Source organism: Astatotilapia calliptera, chromosome 11 (assembly GCF_900246225.1).
Source record: "Astatotilapia calliptera chromosome 11, fAstCal1.2, whole genome shotgun sequence".
In the NCBI taxonomy this organism is placed as follows: Eukaryota; Metazoa; Chordata; class Actinopteri; order Cichliformes; family Cichlidae; genus Astatotilapia; species Astatotilapia calliptera.
The window spans coordinates 129,090-149,794 of NC_039312.1; the positions used below are offsets into that span (position 1 = coordinate 129,090).

General features: G+C 40.5%; 1 protein-coding gene across 10 annotated transcripts in view; it reads right to left on the bottom strand.

Moving 5' to 3' along the window:
- adgrb1a (adhesion G protein-coupled receptor B1a) overlaps positions 1-20,705 on the bottom strand; it is a 208,475-nt gene that overhangs the window by 71,155 nt on the left and 116,615 nt on the right. For all 10 annotated transcript variants that reach the window (XM_026184581.1, XM_026184582.1, XM_026184584.1 and 7 more), the window contains one exon: positions 7,923-8,066. In XM_026184581.1, coding sequence (XP_026040366.1) covers positions 7,923-8,066 — 144 coding nt within the window. The remainder of the gene's footprint in view (positions 1-7,922; positions 8,067-20,705) is intronic.

The following is a 20,705-nucleotide window of genomic DNA, read 5'->3' on the forward strand; positions in this document are numbered from 1 at the left end:
CACACAGACAGTAATATGGATTAACCTGCCTAACAGATTTAATGCTCACTAACTGGAGGTGCTGGATCCCTGTTCTGGATTGTTCCACCCCACTTTAGTCCAGGCCAATGAGACAGGCTGAATGTCTCAGTCTCTGCTAGCACAATGGCTTTTTCTATAGAATGCAGGTCAGCCACGCTGCCTCCACTCCTCCAGCCCCCAGAGCACTTACAGTGGGGCTGGCCTACATGACTACTCAGCTATGAACTCTGTCTCTCACACTGTTAGACACAAACCCACAGATACATGAAAACACAACTGTGCACACAGAACAACAATCATGCACATGCTCAGACAGATATGTAAAGTTGAAACCAAAGATAATTTTCTGTTAAAAAGTGCAACACACACACACACACACACACACACACACACACACACACACACACACACACACACACACACTATAAGCTCAAATACAAAATACTGTCCATGGTCTTTGTATATTTTTGTCTGACACCAAACTGATTCCTGGAATTGCAGGAGACTATAGCAACATTAGTGACACTGTCATCACTCTGGGAAAAATAATAACATTTTTTAAAATAAATTTCACTTGGAGAACTAAAAAACTCTCACATGGCTTGATAGTTTCTGGGCTGCTACACAAATGTGCTTCTCAAACTCTTGCAAACCTTTTTTAGGACGTTTTTGTAACCCCCACCCCCCATTTTATTGCATAAAATGCTATTTTCAACATTAATTACAACAATTATTGTGATTTCATTCTTTCTATATTTGCACCTGAAACTAAACTGGAAAGTGTGTCTTCCAAATGTAACTCTCTTGAACTGGCTGCTTGGTGTGTAGGGTTGTTCACAGCTCAGGTTGCCAGGCTTATAGTCTTTGAGGTTGAATCCTTCCTTTGCAGTAATTTTACATTTCAGTTTCACTGGATTTCATTCAACGTTTGGTTAAACTTAGGAAAAGATCAGTTGCAAGTTGCAGCAACAGCAGAGGGACACATTTTTTTTTCAAGCCAACATGAAAATAATCAGGGGAAAGCGTTTAAATATATATTATTAACACATTTACATGTAAATACAAATTAGCCATCTAGCTTAAATGCTTCTGGCATAGACGCACCCTGGAATGCATTTAATTCCTCCTTTGGTCACTAGCGACTTTGTGGCTTTAAATATATTATCTCCCCCTGCTGGTACTGCAACATCTGCTTAAATGCCCATTTTTCACTTTGGACAGGGAAAGTATGAAATGGACAGGGTGGACCAGCATGTTTATTACATGCTCTGCTTTGATATTGGGTTGGATTAGACAGTTAATCCAGAAAAGACTATTCCTATCATGACAGAGATGTTTCACTTTAACCTAAATGCGATAACCTTTGCAAATTCAGACTGCAGTTGCTTTTCTTACGAAAAGAAAGCCTCAACATGGCATTTAATCTGTTATTAGACTCAATTGGCTTCTCTCAAAATGTAAAAGAACCCACCCACCACTTTAATCACACTCTAGATCTTGTTTCAACATATGGCATAGAAACTGAACATTTAACAGTGTTTCCTGAAAACCCTCTCCTGTCTGATCATTTCCTGATAACATTTACATTTACAATAATTGATTACACAGCAGTGGAGAGTAGACTTTATCACAGTAGATGTCTTTCTGAAAGCGCTGTAACTAAATTTAAGAATATAATCCACCCACTGTTATCATCTTCAATGCCCTGTACCAACACAGAGCAGAGCAGCTATCTGAACACTACTCCAACAGAGGTCAATTATCTTGTTAATAATTTTACCTCCTCACTACGTACGACTCTGGATACTGTAGCTCCTCTGAAAAATAAGGCCTCAAATCAGAAGTACCTGACTCCGTGGTATAATTCTCAAACACGTAGCCTAAAGCAGATGACTCGTAAGCTGGAGAGGAAATGGCGTGTCACAAATTTAGACGACCATCATTTAGCCTGGAGAAATAGTTTGCTGCTTTATAAGAAAGCTCTCCGCAAAGCCAGAACATCTTACTATTCATCACTGATTGAAGAAAATAAGAACAACCCCAGGTTTCTCTTCAGCTCTGTAGCCAGGCTGACAAACAGTCAGAGCTCTGTTAAGCCAACCATGCCTTTAACGTTAACTAGTAATGACTTCATGAACTTCTTCACAAATAAAATTTTAATCATTAGAGAAAAAAAATACCAATAGTCATCCCACAGATGTAATATTATCTACAGCTACTTTCAGTACCACTGATATTCATTAAAGACATTCTTATAGCCTCTGACAGTGGACTCATCTCTGCGCTTGTCCTGCTAGACCCCAGTGGAGCGTTCGATACTGTTGACCATAATATCCTATTAGCGCGATTAGAACATGCTGTAGGTGTTACAGGTACTGCAGTGCTGTGGTTTGTATCATATCTATCTAATAGACTCCAGTTTGTGCATGTAAATGGAGAGTCCTCTTCACACACTGAGGTTAATTATGGAGTTCCACAGGGTTCAGTGCTAGGACCAATTCTGTTTACATTATACATGCTTCCCTTAGGCAGCATCATTAGAAGACATAGCATACATTTTCACTGCTATGCAGATGACACCCAGCTCTATCTGTCCATGAAGCCAGATAACACACACCAATTAGTTAAACTGCGGAATTGTCTTAAAGACATAAAGACCTGGATGGCCGCTAACTTTCTGCTTCTTAATTCAGATCAAACTGAGGTTATTGTACTCGGCCCTGAAAATTTTAGAAATATGGTATCTAACCAGATTCTTACTCTGGATGGCATTACCTTGGCCTCCAGTAACGCTGTGAGGAACCTTGGAGTCATTTTGGACCAGGACATGTCCTTCAACGCACATATTAAACAAATATGTAAGACTGCGTTCTTCCATTTGCGCAACATCTCTAAAGTTAGAAATATCCTGTCTCAGAGTGACGCTGAAAAACTAGTTCATGCATTTATTACTTTCAGGCTGGACTACTGTAATTCATTATTATCAGGAAGTCCTAAAAACTAAACCTAAAAGAGAGCAGATTTCTCCTGTATTGGCTTTCCTTCATTGGCTTCCTGTCAAATCCAGAATTGAATTCAAAATCCTGCTCTTCACATGCAAGGTCTTAAATAGTAAGGCCCTATCTTATCTTAATGACCTTGTAGTACCATATCACCCTATTAGAGCACTTCGCTCTCGCACTGCAGGCTTACTTGTTGTTCCTAGAGTATTTAAAAGTAGAATGGGAGGCAGAGCCTTCAGTTTTCAGGCCCCTCTTCTGTGGAACCAGCTTCCAGTTTGGATTCGGGAGACAGACACTATCTCTACTTTTAAGATTAGGCTTAAAACTTTCCTTTTTGGTAAAGCATATAGTTAGGGCTGGACCAGGTGACCCTGAATCCTCCCTTAGTTATGCTGCAATAGACATAGGCTGCTGGGGGATTCCCATGATGCACTGAGTTTTTTTCCTTTCCAGTCACCTTTCTCACTCACTATGTGTTAATAGACCTCTCTGCATTGAATCATACGTATTATTAATCTCTGTCTCTCTTCCACAGCATGTCTTTATCCTGTCTTCTTTCTCTCACCCCAACCGGTCGCAGCAATGGCCCCGCCCCTCCCTGAGCCTGGTTCAGCCGGAGGTTTCTTCCTGTTAAAAGGGAGTTTTTCCTTCCCACTGTCGCCAAAGTGCTTGCTCATAGGCGTCATATGATTTTTGGGTTTTCTCTGAATCTATTATTGTACGATCTACTGTACAATATAAAGCACCTTGAGGCGACTGTTGTTGTGATGTGGCGCTATATAAATACAATTGAATTGAATTAAAACAGCCAACACACTGAAAGATCTTAGCATTCTTGTGAGTTTACTGGAAGCCACACTGTAGACAACACAGATCTGATAAACTTGAATGTTGATGAGCATGTCAGCTTTACTTGTTTCATTAAGTTGTAAAAGCAGTCATGTTGGCAGGCTATCTCAAATACTGTATGAACCTTTCTCACAGTTTTTTGTTTTTGAACCACAACCAAAGCTACCATCTATTTATGTTGGTTATCCTTCCCAAATCTCAAAAATATACAGTGGATAAATAAGAACAAACAAATGTGTGGTTCAGGAACACCAAGTTACACTTTTGTTTCCATCGATATTGATCTGTAAAATCTGTGGCTGCAGCTTTCTGTGGGTGAACCCCCACTGTTGAAGAGTAGTGCCAACATGTGAGGAGACTTAATTGCTGGAGAACATGAAGTCACTGGCAGGCCTGAGGGAAGGAAATGCTTTCTTTATCTGGCAGCTGTGTCAAAGGCAAAATAATATTACAAATAATAGTAAAAATATTAATAATAATTAAAACACACACACAAACATGCACTCTCTCTCACATATAACTCCATCTGCTGGGACATTTGCTGGGACTTCTGCTCCAGCACACTACATGGCAGCCCGAGAGAACACAGGCGTGTGCCAGGCAGCAGGCAAAGGCTTTAGCTCCCAGGCAACAGCTGAGCTCCCATGGGCATCAGGGGGTAACCGAAAAAGACACGTGCGAGTTGTGAGGGGGTTGAAGTATTATTTGTCCTACTCATACACGCTTTGGCTGGCCTAACCAATAGGCTAGTCAGACTGTGTGTGCTCAGTAAGAACTAGCCTGGAGGGACAATAGTTTATAAGTTATGTGTGTGCAAGAACGGAAATGGTTAAATATCTGCTAAACAGCTAAATCTCTGCTCATAAGCACGCACACGCACGCACACACACACACACACACACACACACACACACACACGCACACACACACACACACACACACACACACACACACACACACACACACACACACACACACACACACACAATATGGCTCCAGTTTTAGAGCCATATTGTGGACTGTTCAGAATCTGAACCTGTTAGTGGTGAGAGGAACTGGACTAGAAAACCCATTAATAATGAATGTGTGCTTGTGCTTATCTAATAAGCTCCATTATCTCTTTACAGAAGCACACATGCCGATCATGGAGTACAGAATATGCAAATTCCATGTGACCGATAATATTTTGAGCATGTAAAATGAATTTTTGCTCACACTGTCTTTAAAAGATGTTTAAATCACAGCTGCTTTAGTTACCAGTTACACCAGCTACCTACAAATAGAGTGGAGCCTTGAACACACCTTTAAATTAACCTGTACTTGAGTTGAGGTTGTCACGATTAATTACTATGTCAAACAGAAAGTTGCGTTCAGAGGGAAGTAAATGAATTTACAAGAATTATTTTTCTATTTTAGCAGTTTTTCACAATTTAACAATTAAATTAACTTTTAAAAGCAGAGTAAAATAAAATAAACATCAGAACCTGATAAAATTGTTTCATGTTTAAAATTACAGGTGAGTGTTGTGCTGTTTTGTGCTTACACATTGCAAAGAGGAGGAAAATCCTGCCTGTGGACCCTAACTCTATTCACACTCCTCTCGTTTTTTCTGTCACAAAGCATGTAATTTGTAGTTTCCTTTGTATGAAAAATAAAGCTTTTTTCAGAACATTTTGGAGCTGTGTGAAGGGACCAATCAATCAGCACAAACAAGGGATCAGAGAGCTGTTTTAATCAATGTAAGCAAGTCCACGCTCTATGCATAAAGAAGGCTGGCTGCTTGTGTGACATTGCCGTTGGGAGACACTTCTAGCTGCAGAGAAAATTGTCTCTAATTAGTCCTGATTGGCTCCTGTTGACTCCTGATTAGGAACGATGGCCTCACTGGCATGCTAGCAGTATAGTACTGTCTTTAATTGTTGTAAACTTTGTGACTGTCAAATAGCCCTGCTGTGATTGAAAGCCGTGCACCTAGCACCTGACTACAGACAAAAGTCAAGCCCAGCTGGTTTTGTCCCCATCAACTGTTAGAATGGCACAGGGCGAGAAGTCTCTCTTCTTCTCTTTCCTCTGACCAGCAAAATAATACGGACATGCCTAGGATTTTCTACCTTTTCCAACAGATACTCTGCTGGTCTTTTTGACTTTTTTATGAGGTTTTTATATATAGCTTTGAAATATCGGAATCCACTACTTTATAAGCAGAACACAAACACTGAAAAAAAATTACATCTGGTGTCATTTTGAATTCAGGGTGCAATCCAAACAGGTGGGTATAATGTCCACAGGTCGAGTTGACTGCTCAGAAACTCATTAAATTCATCCTACATCAACCAAACTTTTGACTAAGGACATGGTCACCTTTGTGACATCACAAAGGTTGACACCAAATGAGCTAAGCTGAGATACTGGTACTTGCAGATGCTTTGTCCACCTGGGAGGGTTTCCCTGGGTAGACTCTGGCAAGATTTTACTGTACTGTGCATTCAGTTTGGCCAAGGGAACATCTTTGAACTCCACCAATGAATTACCACTCATGGCTATATACTCATCTTAAGACGATGTGCTGAATCTGTGCTAGTTTTTGTAGCACATAGAGAACATTCAGTCACTGTCATGTATACCCTCAAAAGCTGTATAGAAGCTGAAAATGCATTTCTATATATATATAATTGAAAAGAAAATGGCCAAGCTTGGCCAATAACAGAGATACTTTGGAAACGTCACAGGGAACAGGACTTCTTAGTGTAATTCAAAATCAGAAGCAAGTCTCAACTGCAATCATGAAACACCTCTGGGCGGTTATTTTAAATACTATCTAAATTATCTAACTTTTTTTCCCACAAAGATATACAAACTGGAAACTCCAAAGAATCAACAGAAAATATGATTAAAAACTTAAAATGTTTTTTAAAAAATGGACTGGTATTTTTGCTTTTTTACTATTTGAGCGCTCAAAGTGCTTTTTACTACAAGCCTCATTCACCCATTCACAGACATTCATACAGCTCTTTTATTCTAAGCCTAAAAGCTTTGACAAGGCAAATCAGGGTTTAGAATCTCGATACTCTAAAATATTGATGGGTTGTCTTACAAATAGCAGGCAATACGGCTACCTCCTGAACCACAGTCACCATAGTGTTGATTTATGTCCTTTATGTCTCTGGCGTCTCCTATTTTTTTCCAGATGGAAACCCTTTACAACCTCTTAGGAACATTATTTCTAAAGGCTAAGGATCACTATTTTCCTCTCTGTTTGCTTGGCAGCTGAGTTTTGGTGTCAGAGGTCATGGAACTACAACTTCACAAGCTCCGTTTGCTCTGGGATACTGCAAACGTTGACTGAAATGAAGAAAATATTGCTAAATTAAGCTCTAGTTGTGGGTTATATGGCACTAGGCCCTGTATTGATTAATCATTTTCATAAATGTTAATGACCTATTTTATAATTTAAGATAAAATGACTCAAGGCAAATATCTATCATATAAACACATTATGTATTTCACACACACATAATTTGCTCATTTTCTTTGTCATGGTGCCTCCCTCCTCCAAAACCAGTGTTGTGTAATTCCCTTTTACTATAAGACACAAGTCAGTATGTAAATGCTCCTGCTTGTGATTCAGTGCCATCACATTGTTAAAGCAGATGGGCTCTGTATTAACATTTTATGAAACTTACTCAGGCCTGATTGAAGACAATGTGACTTTTTGTTGTACAGCTGTAAAACTGATTTTATTCTCCTGCATGTTTTATTTGCGACATTAAATACGAGCATCTCCGCACGCATTTGTCTGAGCAGGGTGCTTTGCTTTGCAGATTAATGGCAGTAAACACGGTTTTATAAATCAACTGCTGTTCCCCATTTTGCCTTTGTATCTTGACAGCTCCTGCCCAACCAAACAAACAAACACAAACATTCACAGATTCAAGCGTGTGTTCCTGAATTGTCAATCAGAAGCCAAGCTCCGTGCAATCAGTATTTGGTGATTATGTTTAGAATGTTATTTTCATATTTCTGCTAACTTCTTATTCTGACAGCTCTCACCTGGCTTGCCAGTAGACAGGATGTTGTTAGAAATGTTGACCTTGTTCTCAGGGCTGAGAGCCCAGTCCACCATGCACTTCCAGCTCTTCATAGGAAAGCTGATGCCTCCATGACCCCTTACTGGACGCTTATGGATGCTGAGAACTGTAAAAGAAAGAAAAAAAAAGTGAACTTGAAAATGGGAGAAAGTGAGAGATAAAAAAAAAGAGCAGTTTAATATCAGTACTTATTTAGCCAAGGAGCTCATTTTAAACCAAAGCTGGCGATGCATTTCATTTATGTTATCTTGGGATATACAGTATCCAGCCTTAGTAGTTTATACAGTATTTCTATATTATTATTATTATATATACACATATTATTATATATTGTAATTATGATTATAATTATAATTATTATTATTATCGTATATGTGTGAGCATTACATTTTTCTCCTGTAAATTACTTTTCTGAAAATATAAAATTTAATTATATAAATTTTTTTTTTAAATACCCCCAGTACACAACAAAAAGCACTCTCAAGGGACTTTATATTAAGAGATAAAGGTATTTGGTTCTACCCCAAATTGTAACCCTGGCATGATCTCTAAAGCTAGATGTTTCACCAGTGACGTGGTGGACTTGGTGTGATTTCATTTAATTTCTTCTTCTTCTTTGAAAAATAAGATAAGATGCTCCAAAGTTTCGTGCAGTTAGGCCAGCAAAAAAACGACATATGCAGGTGATTTATGCAGTCTTCATAGTCTAATTCTCCAAGGAGAATAATGAAAGAATACTTCTGAAAATAGACTAGCTAAATTGTCAAAGCAGTTTAAAAAAAAGATTGCAATTCAAATTTGGCACAATTCTGCATTCTAACTTCACTACTTTTACAAGTTTAGAAGATGAATGTCTGATCAAACTCTGTGCTGGAAGTGGATGGTAGATTTCCCTGCATGACTTTGCTGCCATTTGAGGAGTGGGAGCAGAGAGGAGGTCAGCCGCTTAGGGGAAGGATGCAGTGCTTGTGTAGGCAGCTATTTGGCTGCAGACAGAGAGGCAGCATCGCTATAAACGGGACCTCTCATCTGCCCTCAATTCCCACGTACTCTCCCCTGATTCAACAAACACACTTTGCCTCGTTTTTATCCGGAGGTCACAGAGAGATTCAGAGCCTTTGTGATGACTACACTATGTGTTTTTCCTATGTTTGAAGAAAGTTGAGTTAACAGTTACGGCAATGGAAGGAAGCAGCAGGTGGTTTTGAATGTGTAGATGTGTCATGAGACACATCTAAAGACTTTCAGCCCTGAGGAGTGCTAATAATGAGCCTTAGTTATTCTCTTCATGTAAGAACAAGGCAAACAGAAACAGAAGGCTAGAATGAGGGCTGTGCTGTTCCTTGATGCGACAAGGTTCACAGTTAAGGAAAAACAGGAATTTGCAGAACAAAGGGTGGTGGCAAGGGCATCAGGGTGAAGCAGTGGTTAGCACTGTGGCCTCACAGCGAGAAAGCCCTGAGTTTGAATCCACCATCTGACTTTTCTGTGTGGGTTCTCTCTGGGTCCAGAGCCTTTGTGAGCCTACTTTCACTGGGGTTAGGTTAATAGAGATCGACAGACCACATTACTTTTGCGCATTGCATTGTAGGTACGAGTGGCAGCAAAATCAAAACACTGCATCAATCGCTAGCATTTCCAGCACCGGTAATCATTAATTCTGCGGTTTTAATCCCTACTTGCATTTTATTTGCCCCAAAAACAGTTATGTACAAAACGAAGGAGAACACTGCAGGTCCGTACAAAGACAGACGTGACAAAAAGGCAAAAAAAAATTATGAGGAAAAAAAATCAAAGGAGTGAAAGGCTTAGACCCATACGAGCATACAGAGTGGACTAAAGACGTTAGCGTGCTGCCCAACTTTCATCACGCACATATTTATTATTATATGGTCCTAAGTGTGAGTGCATACACTCACAAAATGTTTAGTAACTTCAGATCCCTGCAACAAGCCCAGGTCCAGTTTACTTTGGTAATTTGGACTATTCCATTTCACTGCTGTTGTTAATTTTCAGATCCAATACAGATTGAAAATGTGACGTCATTTCCGGGGTAAAACCGCAAAGGATTGTAGGTACGAGTGGCAAGCGGTTTTTATCGGATTCTGTTGTGGAAGAGAAATTGTTCAAGCCATGTTTCCGAGGTAACAAAGAGGCGATGGATGGCCTGGATTGCAGCCATTCGAAGACCAAATATAACGTTCCAGAACACTCCAGCTCACTCCAGCTCACATGTTAGTCTGCTAAAATAAGTGTTTCATAATTCATTACATTTGTCTTTATTTATAACTGGCATTATTGTTTCGTTCTATTATAGAATCTTACAAGAAAGATGCCAAATTGTATTCCATTATGCTGTATTAGCTGCTTCAGTGAAAAACAAATCAACAATGCAAAAAAACCAACCAAACAAAAATAATCATTTCAAAACAACATACTGGAAAACAGTTATTCATCACTTGATTGCTTCAATACAACACTTGGGCACATATATGCGGGACTTTTTGTGGCTGTTTTGATATCACTCTCTCTCTCTCTTAACCGATCAAATCTCGCTGTGGTAGCAGCTTTAAACTCGGTATGTCCCAGGTTGATAGAGGGTGCCCAGTCTGGATCGCATTCCAGCATTTTGTAGGCTGGTTTTCCTACAAAATACATCAAGCATTAGCCCGCAAAGCCACAGTGAACAAAGCAGCATAGCACAACGAATTCAATTCAAATCAATAGAAGACTTATTTGTAACCTACATCAACAATTATTCAAATCCAAATCCATCCAGTTCATTTATATAGCACGTTTAAAAGCAAAAAGTTTGCCCAAAGTGCTGTACAGAAACACAGGGTAAAACACAAAATACAACCACTGACACTCAAAAACCATATCAACTCAAGCCAGTCTGAACGCTATCGAAAAAATGTGTGTTTTCAAAAGTATTTTAAAAACAGGAAACGAAGATGCCTGTCTAATATTTAAAGGCAGCATATCGTTAGCTTCATAGCATAAGTGCCTAAGTCATTGACTTAGGCACTTATGCTATGAAGCTAACGATATTCCAAAGATTTGGGGCCATAACTGAAAAGGCTCGTTCTCTTCTACGTTTAAGCCTTGATTTTGGGACAACCAACAGCAGCTGGTCAGCTGATCTAAGGGTCCGTGAAGGAATATAAGGCTGAAGTAACTTGGAAATGTATGGGGGAGCAAGATCCCCCATACATTTCCGAGTTACTTCAGCATTAAGGCATTTATAAACCAGTATTAGGACTTTGATATTAATTCTGTGATGAACAGGAAGCCAATGAAGAGAAGACAGGATAGATGTTACATGTTCATAGCTGTGGGTAACAGTTAAGAGGCGGGCAGCGGCATTTTGAATGAGCTGAAGACGAGCAAGAGATCGTTGGCTGACTCTAAAAAACAGTGCATTACAGTAGTCAAGCCATGTTGAAATAAAGGCATGTATTACCTTCTCCATGTCACGTCTTGACAAAACTGGCTTCAGCTTAGCTATTTGCCTCAGTTGGAAAAAGCCTTTTTGCAACGCTGAACTAATATGTTTGTCCAATTTAAAATCTGCGTCCATAATGACTCCCAAGTTTGTCACATGCTGCTTGATATAAGACCCTAGCCAACCACAATTTACGAGCAGGCTGTATGAAATATTTTTAGGTCTAAATACAATCACCTCCGTTTTACTCTCATTGAAACTCCAAAAGTTCAGAGCCATCCAAGCTTTGATATCTTCAAGGCAGTTCAAAAGGATTTGGATGGAGCCTGGGCCATTTGGTGCTAAAGGCAAATAAATTTGGCAGTCGTCTGCGTAGCAGTGAAAGGATATTTCGTGTTTTCTAAAAATAGACCCCAAAGGGAGCAGGTATAATAAAAGAAGAAGAGGGCCAAGGATTGATCCCTGGGGCACCCCACAAGGAAGGGGGGCTGAGGTGGACTCAAAATTTTCAACTTTAACACTAAACGTTCTTTCACTCAAATATGAGTGAAGCAGATGCAGTGCTGCACCTTTAATGCCAACCAGGTGTTTCAAACGAGAGATAAGAATATTGTGGTCAACAGTGTCAAACGCTGCAGTAAGATCTAAAAGCACAAGGATCACGGAACTTTCACAATCAGTAGCTAAAAAGATATCGTTAAAAACACGTAAAAGTGCTGTTTCAGTGGAATGTAGATGTTTAAAACCAGACTGAAAGGAGGGTCAGAGTCAGAGGTAAGTGACGGAGTCAGAGGTAAGTGATGAAAGTGACGGACAAGGTAAGCTGACATCAAGCTGACTGTTGTAACTGACATCAGACGCCGGAGATTAAAGCGAATGGTAGTTTACATTTCAGTATTACCAAATACACTTATCAATTGTCTTATAACTAACAACATTTGTCTAAATCATCTCCAACACCCTGGAGAACAACGGGGAGAGTTTAGAGGATCTCCAAGATTGCATTGATCAGTGCTTCCAGTATCTCATGATGAAGAAGGTCCAGAGTACAGCTTCCCCGGCCAAACCTGACACGCCGTCGTCAAAAAGACTTCACCCTGCAGATTCCCCCGGCACAACATCGCCAGCCAGCAAAGATATTGTCGACATATTGGAGTCAATCGACCAACGATTGTCCAGTTTCGATGAAAGGCTGTCCTTGGTGGAGATTCTTCACCGGGAATTTAAATCCTTGCGAGAATCCCTGGAGTTCAGCCAGCAGCAGGTGGAAACGCTCGCTGCTGAAAATGCCACGCTAAGGGAGTCGGTGAAATGTCTCACAGACAATGTTACTCAGCTAAATAGAGAAAATAAAAAAATAAAAGAAACAGTTATTGATCTACAAGCTCGTGGCATGCGAGATAATCTCGTATTTTCTGGTATTCCAGAAGCCGCTGGAGAAGACGCGGAGACTATGGTAAAAAGCTTCATCAAAACCCACCTGAAGCTGCCGGAGGACACGGTGAAGAACATCGCCTTTGATAGGGTGCATCGCATCGGCCCCATGCGGGCAGCGGCCGGGAGACCACGTCCTATTGTGGCCACATTCGGCCACTTCAAACAAAAGGAACAGGTGAAAAGCCACGGCAGGGAATTAAAAGGAACGGACTTCAGCGTGAACGACCAGTTTCCCAAAGAGATCCTGGAATGACGCAGGGTCCTCTTCCCAATCCAACGCGGCTTCATCCAGAAGGGCTCCCGCGCTGTCATTGCTGTGGACTGGCTGTACGTGGACGGACAGCTTCACCGTGATCCCGACATCACTCCGTGGCTGTATTAACTTCACACCAGATAAGAATCCGCTACACCCTTTCCCTATCCACTCACACTAACTTGCATTAACATCTGTTTAACTCAAATCGCATCTTAAGTGTAATATCATAGCAAAATTTACACCGTCACTCTCCGTCAATGGTTTAATTGGATTGTTTCCGTTTTTTTTCTTCTCGTTTTTTTCCCCGTCTTTTTCCCCCTCTTGTTTTTATGCTGCTCACCCTTGTCCTTGGTTTCTTCCTTTTTTTATTTTCTTTCACTGCTTCGATCACCTGCTTCCACACACATCCACAATCAACATCCTTTATTTCGACACATACGCACAGCACGATCATGCAAAATCATGCGCTCAACGACAGCGCATTTACATCAGTCAGACAGCGCACACAGACCTATAGGATACACACACTTAAGCCAAGCGTACTCATATTAGTAAATATGCACACATATAGTCAAACTCAGGGAGCATCTCGCCACACATTTTTTCTCTCTCTCCTTCTCTTTATTTATCAACAAGTGATGTATTCTCTCCACCTGTCTAAGCGACACACACAGCGTACACCCCTAGTTATACACAGACATCTATGGGCGCACTAAGGTTTGTTACATGGAATATAAATGGAGCTGGCTCCAGAGAACAGGCAGATGTTGTCCTTTTACAAGAGACCCACAGACCTCTTAGAGGTTCAAATGAACTTAAAACACCTGAGTTTCCTAATGTGTTCTCAGCTTGTTATAATTCTAGACAAAGGGGAGTAGCAATTTTAATACATAAAAATATTAATTTCACAGTACTCGATACAGTTATAGATCCAGAGGGCAGATTCTTAATCATTAAACTATCTATATGTGATAAAAAGCTATGTATTGTAAGTGTATATGGTCCAAATGTTGATGATCCCTCATTCTTTCACGGTTTTTTCAGTGCACTCTCTGAACACTTAGATGGCACACTTGTTCTTGGAGGCAACCTCAACCTTGGACTAAATGAAGAAATAGATAGGCTCAGTACAGCAGGAACTCGCCGCAATTGGCAGTCCACAAATATAATCAAACACCATATGAGCGACTCTTTGCGATGCATGGCGCTCCCTTCACCCCACCAGTAAGGAATATACTTTTTTCTCACATGTTCATCGCTCCTACTCTCGTCTGGATTATTTTTTTGGTCAGCAGCTCACTGCTGAGTAGCATTTCAGACACTGAGATTCACCCTATAGCTGTTAGCGATCATGCTCCTTTATCTTTAACACTAATGCACAAGAATAATACTACGCCAAGTAAAATACATCACTACTTAAAGATGAAGACTTTATTAAATATTTTAAAAAAGAGTGGACTTCATATTTAGACTATAATGACACTCCCGGAACTTCAGCATCTGTTCTATGGGAAGCAAAGCTGTAATGAGAGGTAAAATAATTTCTTTCTCATCACATAAAAAGAAAGAAGAAAACAAAAATATTAAGGAATTAGAAAAAAACATTACATCACTAGAAGAAGCCTACGTGTCCCACCAAGATCAGGAAACATTGAACAAAATATGCAAAACAAAACTAGAATTAAATGAGATGATTGATAAAAAAAACAAACAAAATTCTTAGTACAAAGACTACGCTTTCAAAATTATGAACATGGTAATAAATCCGGTCAATTTCTAGCAAACCAGCTAAAAATAAATAAATAAAGAACAACTATAGGTGCTGTTCAAGATTCATCTGGGAACACAATATATGACCCGAAACAAACAAACAACATTTTCAGGGATTTCTATAAAACGTTGTATTCACCACAAATAAACCCATCTAAAAATGAAATTGATCAGTTTTTGGACAACATAACTCTTCCAAAATTATTAGACACTCAAGCAATGGCACTGGATTCACCACTGACACCAGGTGAACTCCAGGAAGCCCTGATAAGTATACCCAATAATAAGGCTCCAGGTCCAGACGGCTTTCCTGCAGAATTCTACAAAGAATTCTGGTCGATTCTAGCACCAGTTTTTTACAGAACGTTGTTGGAAATCAAAGAAAAGGGCTGACTTCCACCAAATATGAATTCTGCAAACATTAATCTCCTGCTAAAACCAGGCAAAAACCCTGTATATCCCTCAAGCTATCGTCCAATATCCCTTATAAATGTAGACCTTAAAATAATCTGCAAAGCTCTCTCAAAGAGACTAGAGAAAATAACCCCCCTCTTAATTCATCCTGACCAAACTGGTTTCATAAAAGGTAGGCACTCATCAAAAAATACATGCAGATTACTTAATTTGATAGACTACTCATACAGTAAAAACCTTGAAACTACAATATTTTCTTTAGATGCATTAAAAGCATTTGACAGAGTTAACTGGAAATTTCTATTTGCAACTTTACACTAATTTGGTTTTGGATCCTCTTTCATAAACTGGTTAAAAATATTATATAATTCCCCAACAGCTTGTGTCAAAACAAATGACCAAACATCCTCAAGCTTCTGTCTCCTGAGGGGCACCAGGCAGGGATGCCCACTTCCCCCTTCACTGTTTGCAATTTTTATTGAACCACTAGTAGCAGCAATTAGACAGAATTCAGTAATGAAGGGCATAAAATGCAAGAACGTGGAACACAAAATCAGCCTTTATGCGGATGATGTGTTACTTTTTCTCCAAAACTCACAAACCAATATCTCTGGGGTGATTGAATTGATAAACTCTTTTGCAAGAATATCAGATATTAACTGGTCAAAATCTACACTCCTTCTGATTAATTGCTCCTTCCATAATTCTTCTTCTACACCACTGCAATGGGGAAATATAAAATATTTAGGTATTAATGTTTCTCCCAAGCTTGTAGTGTTTTCATAAGCTTAAAAACACTACAAAAGACCAAGGATAAAGGAGGATTAGTACTACCTAACTTTCAGCACTACTTCTTAGCCAACAGGCTTCAGTTTATCTCAGGATGGCTAAAACATACCTTCTTAGATGAACCTTGGCTAGATGTAGAACAAGCACTTTGCAATAATATAGAGATTTCAGATCTATCATTTATCAGCTCAAACATCCAACGACATGAATGCTTCAAAAGCATCAACATCAGCTCTTCTCTGACAGCATGGTGGGTGTTTCTAAAATTGAGTCTTCATTAATCCCATGCAAACGTACACCTATCTGGAACAACCCTGACATATTACAAAACAATAATATGATAAACTTTTCAGATTGGAGTGGTAAAGGAATCAAATATTTAGAACATATATTAGAAGGAACAGAATTTATTTCATTTGACAGACTAGTTACACAATATGGGATCAACAAGAAAAGATTTTTAGAATATCAACAAATTAAATCCATAGTAAAAATGAAATTTAAACCGGGTCAAGTTGAACTACAAACACCACCAAGTGTGGTTCAATTTCTTACTCTTAAAGCCCCCAAATTACTTTCCAAAAGATAAAGAATGCTTTCTAAAACAGATGAATCAATATCACTTCCTATTGCAAAATGGGAAGCGGATTTATCAGTTAACTTAGACCTAAACTTCTGGTCTCAGATTTGCTTAAAAACCTTTCATCTAATTAGAAATCCCAGTCTTCAATTAATTCAATACAAAATACTACATAGAGTGCACTATACAGGTCATCGGATGTTCAAGATGGGCTTTACGTCTACCAACAACTGCTCACACTGCCAAACCAATTCACCGGACATTTATATCCACGCTCTTTGGTTCTGTCCACCAGTTCAGAAGTTTTGGTGCGAGATATGTGAAGACTTATCAAAGTGTCTGAAATGTAACATTCCAGCTTCCCCTTTAGTGTGTTTGTTGGGCAGCTTAGATAATGTCACTACAGATAAGAATATAGCCCATATGGTTTTCACTGCCCTATGCATAGCCAAGAAAACAGTCCTCATGAACTGGAAAAATAAAAATAATCTTAATTCTAACAAATATAGAAATTATCTATTAGATTAGTGTTGATACAGCCTCTGCCACCACATCAGATCAATTGCTCTGGGCTCCTTTGATTAGCTCCATCACCTAGTGGGGGTGGGGGGTCATAGTTTGGTCCCACCTTCGCTGTTGTGATTGGTGTGGGGGTAGGGACAGGCTTAGGGCGTCGGGGGGTTCCCCAGGAGCATCTTCCTTGGAGGGCACAACCCGGGGTTGCAGAGTGAGTTCTTCAGGAACTCACTCTGCAGGAGGGGGAGATACAGGAGAGGTGGAGAAAGATCTCAGTCTGGGCGTCTATTGTCTTGTGTAGTCTGGAAGATGAGTGGATGACGGTGTGGGTGCAGTTTTCTCTGTGGTGGGGCCGGGCGGTACTGTTATGATGGGCCCCGGTCCGGATGGGCCTGGGCCCCCTTTCCCTGGCGAGTTGCAGAGTATGGGGGTGCCTACTGGGGTCAGCGTGGGAGCTGGCCCCAGGGAGGGGTCACTTGCCCCTCCCTTCCTTCCCTCCCCATCTCCAGCTGCCTCCCTCTTCCCGCTCCACCACAATCACCCACACATGCAGGGCCCTGGGGTAAAGGTGTGTCACCAGGGTGCAGGGGAGGCATCCCCCCCTCTGTCCTCTTCTGGCTGCCTGTGCCTCAATTTTATCTCACAACTTAGACATTCACATTACTCACACTCTCATAACACATACATATAGGATCTTGGGGGTGGGCACGCTACACGGAATACAAAAGACCATCAGGGTGTACACCTCACCCCTGGCGTTGTTGCCCACCTCTCAATTTTAAATACATGTAGACATTGAGGGCTATCAGGAGGAGCTATGTGCTTACCTGCTGCTCTCTGGCAGGTAGCTCCATGCCCTCCTGGGTTTTAAAAGGCACCTTAGAACACACATGCATCAACACTACATATGAGCGGGCGGAGGGAGGTTTGGAGTCTTCTCTCACCCCCGCTCTCTGCGACCTGCCGGAGCGGGGGTGCTAAGAGTAGGAGTTGGCCATCCGACTGGGGTTTGGAATGTGGGGCCTCCCTGCTGCTGCGGAGTCGGGGCGGTCTCTTTCTCCCCACCCCAAGGAAAATGGTAACACCACCTGGGTCTGGGTGCAGTTTCCCCCTCCTGGGGCAGGGGTACCTAGACCCGGGGCTAAGAGTACGCTTGGGGAGTGTGATCCTAATGTGATGCACGTATGTAAATCCTGGACCAAATTTCATATAAAATGGTAAACGCTTTTCTAGTCCCTAAGGACCCCAAAGCGCTTCACACTACATTCAGTCATTCACCCATTCACACACACATTCACACACTGGCGATGGCAAGCTACATTGTAGCCACAGCTGCCCTGGGGCGCACTGACAGAGGCGAGGCTGCCGGACACTGGCGCCACCGGGCCCTCTGACCACCACCAGTAGGCAAACACGGGGTTAGTATCTTGCCCAAGGATATTTGGCACACAGCCAGGAGGCAGCCTGGGATCGAACCACCGACCATGTGGCATGTTGACTCCTATGACAAACTGAAGCCTTTTGGAATCTGTATAAATGGAGCTATTGATGGCTTTTCGAGAGTTATGATTTGGCTTCATGCCTGTTCAACAAACAATGATCCCAAAGTCATTGCTGGATATTTCATAGCAGAAGTTGAAAAGAGGATGGGAACACCTGCTAGGATTCGCTCTGATCTGGGAACAGAAAATGTCATAATGGCGGAGATGCAACAATTCTTGCGATGGACTATGGATCCGAACGTCAGAAACTGTTTTATTACTGGATCCAGCAATCACAATCAGCGTATTGAAGGCTGGTGGGCCTTTCTGAGACAACATCATGCTCAGCACTGTATAAATCGTCTCCAGGAACTAAAATACCATGACTGCTTTTCTGGATGTTTTTTGGACAAGCAGCTCATATTGTTTACGTGCCTGAACGTCATCGAGGTATGTAACCATGTTTATATTCTTTTAATGAGTCATTGCGGGGCGACTGTGGCGCTGGGGGTTGGGAAGCGCATCTGTAACTGGAAGGTTGCCGGTTCGATTCCCAGGCTCTCTGTCCTGGTCGTTGTGTCCTTGGGCAAGACACTTTACCCTACCGCCTACTGGTGTTGGCCAGAGGGGCCGATGGCATGATATGGCAGCCTCGCTTCTGTCAGTCTGCCCCAGGGCAGCTGTGGCTACAACTGTAGCTTGCCTCCACCAGTGTGTGAATGTGAGAGTGAATGAATAGTGGTATTGTAAAGCGCTTTGGGTGCCTTGAAAAGTGCTATATAAATCCAATCCATTATTATTAGTGTGTGTGTGTGTTAGAGAGAAAGAGAGACACGGAGAGAGAATAAAAAGTTTGCTTTAACACCCATCATGCACCATCCCTATTATCACTGGGTTCAGGATATGAAAAAAATGCATATTTCACTGGCCAGAAACATAAAATCACACTGTCTAAAACAATTCACTTTTAATAATTACTTCCACAGTATCACGTGTTTACCACTGTTATTCTTGTTGTTGAGTATTTTTGATAAACTCTGTTTTTCTGACTGTCACTGTGTGGTGCTTTTGGGTAACATGTTGAGCCAAGAGAAATGTGTTCTTTTACTGATATGAAATTTTTTAAAATTCTTAATATTTAATAGGAAGAGCTGCAGCAAGTTGCACATATGTGGAACACCCACATAATACGCAGAAGCAGAAATGCTGTTGTTCCAAGTGGACGTCCGATTTTCATGTACACCATCCCTCATCTCTTTGGAGGACAGGATCAGAAAAGACAATCATTATTTTGTTTGGATTGTCGGTTCAAGATAGTAGCAAGCAAGCCTGTCTAAATATATTTAACCAAATCTGTGTACTCCAGTGAAGAAGCAAAATTAAAGCAGGTCCTTGTATTAGTATTGCTTTTCTTTTTTTAATATTTTGACTGAGAGATTTATGCAAAAAACTGGTGTTTTCTTCCCATCTAAAGAAAACATCTGACACCTGTTTATTAATTGAAATGAGAACATTGAAGTAAATGCTTGAATACGCAAAATGTTTTAAAAAGTAAATCAGTAAAGATGTGCATTGAAAAACCTCAACCTTTTGGCATGTCCAATTATTTTTTTAACTGAATTTCTATTATATCTGATTTCTGTTTTAGGACTGTCGAAAAAACATTTTTTGCTGATCCCATATATTCATGAAATATTGTTTTCAATTTTACTGAAACATTGTGCAACTGTTATTCACCCACAAACAGTTTCTTGTAAATAAAAATTCTGCATTATTTAATAATTAACAAACACTGTTAGATGTTAGCCTCCCTTTTATTTGTGTTCAAGGAAAAGAAAACACAGACTCTTGATAAACACTACAAAACTTAACTTGTGTGCCAATTTTCTGTGTCTTTTATTCCAGTCAACTATTGCATCAAACACATTGCCTTCCAAAGTTATTCCCTTAAAATATGTTCTAAACAAATGACTGGTGGAAAGGTAAAAAAAAGATACTTGAAAATAATTAATATTAAATCTTTTGAATTATTACTAAACAAAACATCCCCTCTAGCA